Consider the following 12,271-nt stretch of genomic DNA (forward strand, 5'->3'; position numbering starts at 1 on the left):
CTATCGAACTGGTAATGTTTGCATCCATTTATGGCCTGCCATCAAATGCGGCACAGTTAAGCGTCTGGCACACATGTGATAATCGTCCATTGGAGGTAGTCTACGTGTCAAACGTGTTTAATGATCCAGAGCAGCCGTTACATTTATGTCCCCAAATGTTACCAAGGCGGGCCAAGAAAATTGTGCACGCATGCTAAAATCTATACATATTACACATAGATTCTCGATAAGTTGTTGTACACAACGAACTAATGAAGATGACCAATGTCGATGTCTCAATGCCAAGGGTATTTCGAGCTTAAGACATTGGCATGAATATCATATAACTTTACAATATAGAAGGGGCATTTAGCTCCTGCTAGTTTTTATCTAAATTGTGCAATTGAGTAAGCAGTTTAACAGCGTCATGCTAGTTACGGCACGCAGTTGGCCAGGCTTTGTAACTGAAAGCCAAATGCATTTAATATATTAATTGTACTGATAAAAAGCTGATAGCTCTGCTTGTCTAAGATTCAACTTTAAACTTATATGGCAGGCAATAGAGATGCTTGATTAAAATAATCGCGGTACACAGTCGCTGTTCCCACAACTGATAAGATTGGCACACTTATATTAAGTAGACAATATCCCTGAACTTGTCGCAGTCTGAAAGCGTCAGCTGAATCTGTCTGTATACTATATTTTTCAAAATGGGAGTATCTGACTTGCCCGCTGGGCTAACTAAGGATTATATTCAGTCAATGCTTCGCGTTTTTCACAAGGATACTCAGCTGAATGTGACCAAGTTGTGGGCAAAGGCCGCAACGGCAAAGGGTGAGAATTATGTGGGTGTTGTGACTCGCATTCACGTGGAGTTCGAGGAAACAGGCAGTCGTGGTGCAGTGGTGCAGCGCACGTATCTGCTGAAGGAAGGTTGTCCAGCAGATGCTCCGCAGGCAAGCGTGTTTGCCGAGTACGGTGTCTACGCCCGTGAGATGGATATGTATGAGTTCGTATTGCCAAAAATGACGCAGCTGCTCAGAGAGATGGGTGTCAAGGATAAGTTGCATGCGGATGCTATTTGCGTCGATCGGCAGTATGGCATTATGCTGCTCGAGGACCTATCTCTGCTTGAGTACAAAAATGCTGATCGTGTCAAGCAGCTGGATATGGAACACACTCTGGTTACTCTGGAAATGCTTGCCAAGTTCCATGCAACCGCTTTGATTCTCGAGCAACGGCATCCGGAGCTGCTTGCCAATGGGTTTGATAAATGTTTCTTTGCACGTGATTCGAAGGGTTATGCCCTGATTTTCACGAGTCTCTTTCGGGGGCTGATCCGTTATGTAAAAACACAGCCCAAACTCAATGCTCTCTACCACGACAAGTTGGAGATAGTTTTGGAAAATCTAATGGAGTATGGTGCACGATCCTTCGATGTGAATGATGACGATTTTCGAACACTAATCCACGGTGACTGCTGGACTTCGAACATCATGTTTCAGTACGATGCGAGGGGCAAGCCAATGAAAGTGGTGCCGATAGACTTTCAGTTCAGCACTCGCACCTCGCCCCTTATCGATTTGCATTACTTCTTTAGCAGTTCGCTGCAGGACGATGTCCTTGCCAAGGAAACAAAATTAGTGCAACATTATTATTATGCCCTGAAACGCAACTTGAGTCGGTTCCAGTATAAGGCGAAGCTGCCCAGTCTTCTCGAGTTTCAAATCCAATATGAGCGACGTCGATTTTTAAGTAAGTTCTAATCATAACTGGCTAATCAATTGTTTACTAAAGCATTTATATTTTATCACAGGCGTTGCCATAGCTCTAGTTTTCCAGCCACTTATGATATACTCGGGCAACGGTGTGCCCGACTTTTGTAAGTTGTATCAGGATACGCCAGAGGCACTGAGTTTTCAGGATTCGATATACGAGTGTGACAGAGCGCAGAGCATTGTGGAGCAAATGCTATCCAAATTCGATGCCAAGGGATTGCTAGACGAGCAGTAAAGTTCAAAAGTTAATATTTGAAACGTTTTCATTACTCTCTGTTTATTAAATACTATTGTTAATAAATAAGCTTCAAGAAACTTAAGCGAACTAAACGAATCTAATACTTAAATCATTCTAATATCAAACAAGAAGTGTGCTGACGAGTTTGTATAAAATTTTAAATCAAAATAATTTATTGAAATCTAATTCATAGTTACAAAATTGATATTAGTGTTTAACATCAATTTTCAATTTTCATTAATGTTTTACTAATATTTGTGGTTAATATATTTAAATAAGTATTTAAAAGTTTTATATTTAGTTTTATTTTCAAATCAAGCCAATTTATTACTAATATTCCTGATTACAGTATTTGTATTAGTAGTTAATATTTCCTAATTTAATTTTAAGTTCACTTGTAAATTGTATTTATTTTCACTGGTTTACTGTCGCAATTGACGCACTGTGTCAACAAAATTTCTGAAAGCTTATTATTTGGGGTAGCTTTAACCTATAGCAGGGGACTGATAAGAAAGCTTCGCACAGCTGTTGGCCCAAAACAAAGTCGAAAAGCATTCGGAGATGGTTTTGGTCGGTGTGCGCGGTCCGTTCAGTTGCAACTTCGGGCTCACGCAGCGTATACGCAACGAGGAGCTGGCTTGCGTACTCTGGGGCAGGCCACACGGCGGCTATCAGTATAAAAGTTAGAGCTGTTCGCTAAAACCCAACAGATGGTCGCCGGCTGTTCACGTGCCGAGTTATCGGGATCGCCAAATCTCAAATGAAGCGCTAACCACATATTGAACTTGAAAAAAAAAACAATTTTTTAAAATCGCGCAAATACAAAAATAATTTATATAAATAAAAATATAAAATATGTTCAAAATCTGGAAATATATTCATAAAAATTCTTGTGCGGCTCAGTAAAAAAACACATTGTGAAAATCAAAAGGTAACAATCCGAAATGTGTGCGGAAAATGTGTTGTGTTTGTTTTTGTATACGCCGCAATTAAAATTTCGAAGGTGAAAGATATTCAGAGAAGGCCCCAAGTGGTACGCGGATATTTGCCAATAACATGCCGGACGCCGGACTCTTCCAGTTGTGAATTCCGTTTGTGTATTCGAATTTGTATTCGTATTCGTTCTGACCAAGTGCGAAAGAAAATGTAATCAAATTGTGAATCTGACTTAATGCGAAGCGACGTGTGCGCCAGCCAGAAACCTCATCATTACCTTGGTAACTATATATTTACTACGCGTAAATAGTGGGAAGTGCACAGATATAAAAAGTAAATCTCCAAAGGAAGTTGTATCTCAAGCGGAATAAGACCGAGTGCCAAAATTACACACTGAGTGCTTCAAGAAAACTAAAGTATGTTTGCTTGGTTTTAAAGAGGAAATTTGGTCAAATGCTGAAAACAGTTCTCACTGGTGAACAAAAGTACCAAAAATACAAAACAAATAATTCAATAAAGTTCACAATTAATGTGTGTTTGGACAGTTGTATTAAACAAAGAATATTTATGCAATCGTTCACAGAATCAAAAAATCAATCAAAAAAAGTTATTTGGTGTGTTTTAAATTTTGCAAATCAGTTCGAAAGTGGATCAAAATTGATTCGAAAGTGGTTCATTAGTGGAACTTAATTGTGTGCTTGAGATTTTCAAGTGTGGTCCGATATTCAACTAGCGAAAACTAATTTGACTGAATTTTTAATCTTTAAATTTGATCGAAGTTGAAAGTAGCTTCTAATTCAATAGGCATCTGAATTATCTACTTTCAAAGTCTGATTCCACAGAATTAATAAAATTAATAATTAAACAGTTTTGAAAAAGTTGCGTTGTGCCATCAATAAACTATAACCATTATAGCTGTGTAAGTCTAAAGAAAACCTGAAAGCGAAATAGATTCGCAGCTATTGTTCCTCCTAGTTCTTTTAACAGAAAAGCAGCAGTAAATATGAATTGAGATCTATTGATTTTAAAAGTACTCTTTGAATACGAATACGCTCAGCTGCCTTTGATGCAAAAGAATTTATATTGAACGAAGTTGAAGTGTTTCAAAGAGTTATTCTATTGCATTTGGCAAACACTATGATACCCTACTAAGATATTATATAAGCATCGTGAATAAAGTGGATAACTTAAATTTGTATCTCTTAAATGAAAATTGAAATAAAAAATGGCGTATTTAAATTAAATGAAGTAAATAGAGCAAAAATGTCGAGTTTTGTTGAATTTAAATTAGTTTTGCTGCCATGTGACTTCTATCAACAAAGTCTCGAATTAAAAATCACCTATTTCCGAATGCATGAATGAATTCCGGAGTTTCCTTGACAATTTATTAAACATGAACAGTGTTTGAGATTTTATATTTGTATTATGCGAAATCCATATCTCAAAGGTTTTTCTAAACCATTCTCATTGCCTCGTACGGTTTTATTTGCCAAAGAAGAAATGAATGGATATATTTGCAATTGCTGGAAATGACTTTCAGACGCGACACAAGTGCCATTTTGTGTATTGCACTTGAAGTGAAATATAGCGCGACCAGCATTAAAGGAAAATACCAAACAAGAAAGGCTACGCCAAGAACAATAGAAGTAACAAGGATATTCCCATGCGTGTATTTCATGCGGCAAGCCGGCAACAAACAGACAGCTGTACCAGAAGCAGATACAGATAGTTAAATTTACGGACAAATAAAGAAGACAATAGGAAGCCGTAATAAAAGCTGGGAAGAAAGGACCTCACGTACATGGTGGATTGATATGGTAAGTCTAATTGCAAAATAAACAAGAAGCCATTAAAAAGTAGATTTAATCTCGAAATGAAATTGCGCTCGGCTTTCGAATTTGTTTTTAAACAAAAGTTTCCATTTGCTTTCTAATTTATTTATTTAGGTGAGTCGCCATTCAAGGTAGGGCATCTCAACAGACAGTGCCATATGGCATTTAACATTTGTAGAGCATCCTATTTCAAATTTGCTGAGATTGACAGAAACAGCAGCATGGAAACACTCAAGCAACTTCTGCTGGCAGTTCAATTACTTCCCTCTCAGTAGTTACGTTAAAATTAAAAAAAAACTAAAACGAAAGGAAAACAAAAATCAAAATAAAATGGATTCTATGCACCATTTGTCAGTTGATAAACAATAATTGAGGCTTGTGCAATCAATCGAAATATTTTAAACACACTTTAACAAAAGGCAACCCTTTTTTGTGTTCTTTCTGTTTTTATCACAAATAATGGAATCAGCAATCTGTGACCAAAATCCAATTTGCCAATTCCCATCATTTAAGCAGCCTGTGGCTCAAAATCCAATTAATTCCATGACAAAAAAAGATTCATTTTGTGACTGAGGCGAATGTTTTACAACTCAGCTAAAGCCTTTATCATTAATAAGGCAAATATATTTTTGATACTCCGGCAACATGAATAAATGTGTATAAAATCCATTAAATATTGCAACATTTTTCATATGCTTAGACTTTTAAGCCCAGCAGTTTCTTTATGTCATTTCAATAGAAGTAGGATGGAGATGAATTGTAGAATGGGTCTGTAGCACCAGCAAAAGTACGAAAATAACTCAAATAAGTCACCAAAGTAGCTCAGCCGAAAATGGGTCAGCTGAAAAGAGAAATGGGTTAAAGCTATTTAGAGGAGATTTTCTTGTGTTTTTTTTTAATTTATTGTGGTGCCATTTAAATTACTGATCACGCGAGTAACTGTGAAAATTGTGTTTGGTGTTTGGTTTAAATGCAAATAAACCGACCCACGCTTTGAGAGGGGAAGCATTGACAGTTTGAAAATTATTCAAATTCATGACAAGTTGTACGAACTTGAGGCTATTTTACATAATTTTCTTGACGTCAACTTTATAAAAAAGTCATTTTGCAAACAGCTAGGATAAGATGGATAAAAAATACACCACGCTAAGATAAATTTAACCAACATGATAAATTTAGATACATTTTACGAAATTACTCAAAGTATTTCCAAGAACATGAAATATCAATTTGTACAGGCACCTACAGGCTATGATTAGTTCTAAGAACCACAATTGGTCAAAACTTTTATTCATAAACTTTGTTTTTTCAATTGCCATTCAAATGTTATTTAACTACATATATATATTTGCTATATGTTCAGATTTGCGTGTCTATCTAAACAATAAATCTTAAACTATGGAAAAACTTTGTTGCCAAGCGAAAGTTTTGTCAACTGGTATTTGTAAACTTAAAATTAAAGTTTTGCGTGCAACTTTTGTGTGCATTTTGTACGACGTCGCATCGCAGCACTGGGACTATTTAAAATCAATATATAAGTTGTGCTGCTCTTCAAATGAGCAGCGATTACACTCTGAGCCCCATTCACTCCATTGGGACGTTTCTCACTCAATGCCTTCAGCAGAGTCAGCTGCTGTTGAACATCTAACATCTTGATTTATAGGCAACACATTAATCGCAGCAAGAGCCGATTGTGCAGCATACTTTGGGGATGCTGAAAAATAATGTGATTCCTGTACGCACCTCCAACTTACTCTTTTCTCTCTTTATTGACATTGATAAGTAAGCTAACATCTGCTGCATAAAATTACACAATTATTTTAAGCAATTCTCCTCATCTATAACACGACTACAATTCGAACTGTCTTTGCTGGGACTTGCGGCCTCATCTACGTATACGCAATATGCAAAATAAAAAACTCTGCTTCGTCTTTTCATCCAACATGGCAACGCTTCGGAAAACTCTCAGACTTCAGATGTTTACATTATGTTAAAATTCTGAATATTGATGTAAACATCGACTAAGAGTCCAGAGTTAATTTTAACATTTACACATTGCGCTCATTCAATAATCATTGTCAATATAAGCTTATATAAATATTCCAAATATATTTCACATTTGCTCATTTTAATTATCGTCATGCCGAGCATATTTCAATATGTCATTTGATATTTAATACCTTAAACAGAAATTGTACAGTAAACACAGCAAATAAACAACATGATAAAATAGTCAGCGAGGGTATTAAAACTTCCTTTGCTCTCCATTAATTTCTTTTACGTTTTATGCATAAATTATTGGCAGATTATAAAACATTGCTGGAGGAGGAAAGAAAAAAAATATTTGTGTCTTTGCTTCTCCGTTTCCTAAGTGACAAAGTTTTTTAATTAAAAATATGTTTGCTGTTAAGTAAGTTTGTCATATTAATAGATGTAGTTTTTTTTATAGATTGCCAGGATGGCCAGATCGTCTAATAAGTTTTATGTAACCAGCAGATGAAAAGTAAAGTGAAAATCAGAGAGCAAAGCAAAGTGAAAAGGACAAAGCGTATTTTTGTATATTTTTTTAAAAATAATCCTTTAACTTAACACACTTTTGGGAAGACAAAGTTTCATAGTGCTTTTCAGCTGTTGGCCCACTGAAGCTTATGGCATTAAAACTTGAAATCATGTCAAATAGCAATAGACAGTAAAAGTTTTTGGTACGAGCCAAGCGACTGGTACAGCATTTTTTTTTTTTTTTGCAATAGTTATGCCTGCTTATTTTATGTTATTTTTTGTGAAATTCTTAGGTCCTGGTTAAGCAGGTGGCGTGTGCACTTAAATCACGCATGTGGAAATCTATGCGAAACACACACGCAATGGCCATGAATCTGTTTTCTTTTTTCTGGTTAAGCCTTTCCGGTTTAGCTTTATTGCAGTGGCGGAGATATTTGGGACCAACAGATACATATTTAGTAGTGAACAGCTTCTTTCCGTTTTACTTTCCAGATAACTTATGACTACCGCTTAACAATTTTTGGTCTGATAGGGTTTTTATTTGGGTTCCTCAAATCCCTGTAATAAACATTCAACCATTTCACATTTTAACCCCTACAGATTTATTGTATCCTCCAGTTAATTTTTCAATTTAAATATTAAATTAATTTAGCAGGCTTTATATCAAATAATTTGTATCTTTTACTTTTTTCAATTGTGCTTAGACCACTTTAAATAAAAATAACAATAAATAAATGTAAGAATGAATATTTTGATTTTCTCGACAGATAATCGCCATGAATCGCACTGAATTTGGATCCCAATTGCCCAATTTCGACAGCTCAGTGGAGATATTCAAAGCGATTGCAAGGAATAGTAATTTTGATTTGATTGGCGAGCGACGGCATCTGGTTAATTATTCGCAATTAAATGCACTGAGTGATGTAAATGCCAACAACACTAATAAGAGCAACTACAACATCAGTCACAGCAGCAACAATATGACAATACAGTTGTTAAATAGCACACATATTAATGTAAGCAACATCATCGTTTCCTCCGATTTGGACCCGGTGCTAATGGACCAGTATCAGCACAATCGTGCTATAGAGAGCCCCTGGTATCACTTGCTAATCGCAATGTACAGCATACTAATTGTATTCGGAGCAATGGGCAATATAATGGTGGTCATCGCTGTTTTGCGTAAGCCACTGATGCGCACGGCACGCAACCTCTTCATCCTTAATTTGGCCATATCGGGTGAGTTGTACGGTTGGTTGGGTTCACTAACGTTGATTTCACGATAATGGCGGCCATTTGCAGACCTGCTCTTGTGCCTTGTGACGATGCCGTTAACTCTTATGGAAATTCTTTCCAAATTCTGGCCGTACGGCTCTTGTGCCAGCCTGTGCAAAATGATTGCCACGTTGCAGGCGCTCAGCATTTTTGTGTCGACGATATCCATAACAGCCATCGCCTTCGACAGATATCAGGTTAGTACTAATTCACATTTAACCAATAAAAAACTCTAATTGTTATGAGAAAATCGATTGTGGAACTTTTTAGTATTTGCAATGAAAATTAAGTAGCATAAAATAAAATGACTCGACAAAATGTTGTGAAAGGTTTAATGTAACATGAATTGTTGGTTTCTGTTTGGTAAATAACAAGAAGGACGTAAAATTTCATAATTCGATTACTTTTCACAGATTAGATAATAAACTTGAATTTGATTGGAATTTCTTAGTAACATTAAAGAGATTTGAAATAAGCCAATTTCTACGATGGTCGTCACATAATAGAAATGTGATTTAAATAAGTGTGACAAATATATCGAAAAATAAGCAAGACAGAAACCAAATGTAAAACTTGAGTTTTGGGTTGCTAAGATCATTCATAAATCATTGCTATAAATGAAACCCATTTAAATTTCATAGTTATAGATTTCACGAGATTGTTATTGCTTAGTAACTAGCTTATTGAAAAATACGATCTATACTAAGTATATTTAAGACCCAAATAGTGATAGGTTGCTATAAATATATAAACAAATGTTTGCTCTTTAATGCATTCCAATTTCAAATCTCTTGATTTCTTTGAGATTGGCTTGGCTTAGAAACTTGATTTCAGGAAATGAGTGTGTTTGTAGAGCTGTTACAGCTTTTGTATTTGTATACGTACGTTAAAAAGAGTACTAAAATTTTATTTTATTACGCAAATTGCCTATTCATCCCCAAAACAGGTTATTGTTTATCCCACGCGGGACAGTCTGCAATTTGTTGGAGCCGTCACAATATTGGCATTCATTTGGATACTTGCCCTGATACTGGCTTCTCCACTGTTTATCTACAAGCAGTTGATCAACATGGATATGCCGGCAGTGTTGCAAGATATTGGCGTACCAAATCGGATATCATATTGTATTGAAGACTGGCCGCTGAGCGATGGCCGTTTCTATTACTCGATCTTTTCGCTGTGCGTGCAGTATCTGGTGCCCATATTGATCGTATCGGTGGCCTACTTTGGCATCTACAACAAGCTGAAGAGCCGCATCACTGTCGTCACCGGGCAGAGCTCGTCGCAGCGGAAAGTGGAGCGGGGCAGACGGATGAAGCGAACGAATCGGTTGCTCATAAGCATTGCAATCATCTTTGGGGTGTCGTGGCTGCCACTCAACTTTTTCAATCTGTACGCCGATCTGCAACATCCGTCGGCGGTGACGCAGAGAATGCTTGTGGCATATGCCATTTGCCACATGATTGGCATGAGTTCGGCCTGCTCGAATCCGCTGCTCTATGGATGGCTCAATGATAACTTCCGTAAAGAATTTCAAGAACTCTTGTGTCGTTGCACTGATTCCACTAATGTTGCTCTCCATGGTCACACGACAGGCAGCAACGTCCAAGCAGCGGCATCGCGTCATCGACAGCGCAAACACGACGCACATCTGTCCAAGGGTGAGCTACAGCTCTTGGGCAATCCGAGCTGTGCTACTGATGGTGATTGCATCGGTGGTGTTAGCATTGCGGCCACTGAGTTTAATACGCGACACACGGTAAATGGAACCCGCAGCTGCATTACGGAATCGGTGGCACTCACCGAGAATCCAATGCCCACAGAGATGACCACGCTGGTGCCGCGGTAAAGCTAAACACTACTCACTACAATCTCTGTCCGTAAAACCCCAATCTGTGTCCCTGTCTCAATGTTGTCGTACGTATCTGTACTATCTGCTATAAGCACATCTCTCCACGCAGTTTGCGACACTTTGCAGCCTCTGGGGACTTATATCGATTTGCATGCATCACAAGGCGGCGAGGCTACGAAACTCGAATAAATTGCATGCATTTTATTTTCATTTGTTAAGTCCAAAATAAACAAAAAAGAGTGTATTTGGTGTGTTGTTTTTCGTTTCCAATTCGATGTAGAATTTACTTAGTATATGGCATAAAAAACAACAACAAAACAGTATTTCAATATTTATGCACATTTTACAGTTTGCAACAATACTAAAAATGGCAATTTGCAAGCTCAATGAAACCTACTCTCCCCATAGGCCCATCTGTACTTGAACTTTATGGAAGACAAAGGAGCGGCTGTCGCAGCGAAAGCATTGAATTTAATTTTAAAATTATATTTTTATCTAAGACGTTTACCAATATTGAGTATAAATTACACTGTTGACTGATTAAAAGCAAAGCTGATTTATATTTAAGTCTAGACAGTTTAATTAAGTGTAATCGCAGGATGACAGGTCACTTGACGTATCTGAAGATACAGTATCTATTATAATTATAAGTATCAGTCATTAATCATACATATAGGTTAACTTTCATCAAGTACTGTGATTTAATTGAATGAGCCCTTCAATTAAATTTCGGGTAATTGATTAACACACAATTCTTTCGTTACAAATAAATATTACTATGTATGTAAATATGTTTAAGTAGATGTCGCACTTTGTTCCTATTTGCGCTCCTTAACTTCAACGATTGTACTTCTTTGCGTATTATTTCCATTAATATGAGATACATAAATACATACATTATTAATTCATGTCCCTTAAGGCAGCATTAAACTGCTCTTCTGTAAGCTGTATAATAATAAATTCCGATTATTTGAGCATGCTGCAAAGCAACTCAAATACGAATAAATAACATATGAATAAATGTTTAAATAAATATTTGAAATGTTTTACTTGACTGCAACTACAAAGTCGGGTAAGTAGATGAATACTGCTCAAGCTGTGTTAGCTGTGCTGGCCAAAATTACTGGAACATGTCTGTAAGTTATGGCAAGAGACTTTGGTGTATATTGAATATATTTTAAAAAACTTAGTACGATACATTTTCTGTAAGGCTTTAAGGTGTTTTGAAATTGTCTGTTTGGAATGTAATCTTCGACCTTGGCTTGATAATGACAATGCTTGAGTACGAAATTACCATTTCATTACCAAGTCTACTCGTCTCTAGCATTTATATAAATATATAGTCATTTAATATGCACAACGTTCAGCTGGTAACCTCGAGGCACACACCTGCTGCACCTTTGGCAGTCATTGCTGCCCTTTAAAGATGTCGTTGTTGCTTTGGCAAAAACTTGACTTACACACTGTCAGCCGTTTGGGAAAGCATAACGTTAAGAGCAATGGGCCATTAAATGGCGGAAATGTGAGTCCACTGTGATAAGTATAAACGCGAATAAGGGCTCCTACGTATGTATACTTATGTGACAGCATCCTATAAGGAAATGCCACATGGGTAGCAACTGGTTTTATGTTGCCACCGGCACTTCCGCAATTCTATATTAAGGCCACGCGGTAAATTGTGGAAGTGTGTGTGAGTGTGAGTGTGACAGTTTCTTAATAAAGTTATCGATAAGCCCACGACGAACTAGAGACGAACTCATCAATCACAGTCACTTGAGCTTAACCATCTCGCTAAGCTGTCTTTGAATTTAAGTTCCAAATTGACCAGCCTATGCGGTTGACTATTTTGGTTGTCTCGAGCGTTTAAATTCTAATATTGTGA

At 36.9% G+C, this 12,271-nt stretch overlaps 2 protein-coding genes across 3 annotated transcripts; both read left to right on the plus strand.

The window, feature by feature from the left end:
* Positions 1-640: 640 nt before the first annotated feature.
* Positions 641-2,091, plus strand: LOC6569838. The gene is made up of 2 exons (XM_001996031.2): positions 641-1,734; positions 1,796-2,091. Exons 1-2 carry the CDS (start codon positions 690-692, stop codon positions 1,990-1,992), a joined length of 1,242 nt encoding a protein of 413 aa, XP_001996067.1. The 5' UTR covers positions 641-689; the 3' UTR covers positions 1,993-2,091.
* A 785-nt stretch (positions 2,092-2,876) lies between these two features.
* Positions 2,877-10,918, plus strand: LOC6569837 (neuropeptide F receptor). 2 transcript variants are annotated; one of them, XM_032741581.2, is made up of 7 exons: positions 2,877-3,212; positions 4,430-4,748; positions 8,030-8,501; positions 8,565-8,734; positions 9,484-10,060; positions 10,133-10,382; positions 10,739-10,918. In XM_032741581.2, the coding sequence occupies exons 2-7, from the start codon at positions 4,746-4,748 to the stop codon at positions 10,752-10,754; spliced, it is 1,488 nt and encodes a 495-aa protein (XP_032597472.1). In that variant the 5' UTR covers positions 2,877-3,212; positions 4,430-4,745; the 3' UTR covers positions 10,755-10,918. The 2 variants fall into 2 exon arrangements, with proteins under 2 accessions (XP_032597472.1, XP_001996066.2); XM_001996030.2 differs by lacking the exons at positions 2,877-3,212; positions 4,430-4,748 and having other exon boundaries at positions 8,023-8,501; positions 9,484-10,382.
* The last annotated feature ends 1,353 nt before the right edge of the window (positions 10,919-12,271 follow it).

The sequence above is a fragment of the Drosophila grimshawi genome, unplaced genomic scaffold (genome assembly GCF_018153295.1).
Source record: "Drosophila grimshawi isolate 15287-2541.00 unplaced genomic scaffold, ASM1815329v1 contig_311, whole genome shotgun sequence".
NCBI lineage: Eukaryota > Metazoa > Arthropoda > Insecta > Diptera > Drosophilidae > Drosophila > Drosophila grimshawi.

Coding starts and splice junctions, on each gene's coding strand:
- LOC6569837 (XM_001996030.2), top strand. CDS start 8,039: ATGAATCGCACTGAATTTGGATCCCAATTGCCCAATTTCGACAGCTCA. Junction 8,502..8,564: donor CCTTAATTTGGCCATATCGG/GTGAGTTGTACG, acceptor GGCCATTTGCAG/ACCTGCTCTTGTGCCTTGTG. Junction 8,735..9,483: donor TCGCCTTCGACAGATATCAG/GTTAGTACTAAT, acceptor TCCCCAAAACAG/GTTATTGTTTATCCCACGCG.
- LOC6569838 (XM_001996031.2), top strand. CDS start 690: ATGGGAGTATCTGACTTGCCCGCTGGGCTAACTAAGGATTATATTCAG. Junction 1,735..1,795: donor TGAGCGACGTCGATTTTTAA/GTAAGTTCTAAT, acceptor ATTTTATCACAG/GCGTTGCCATAGCTCTAGTT.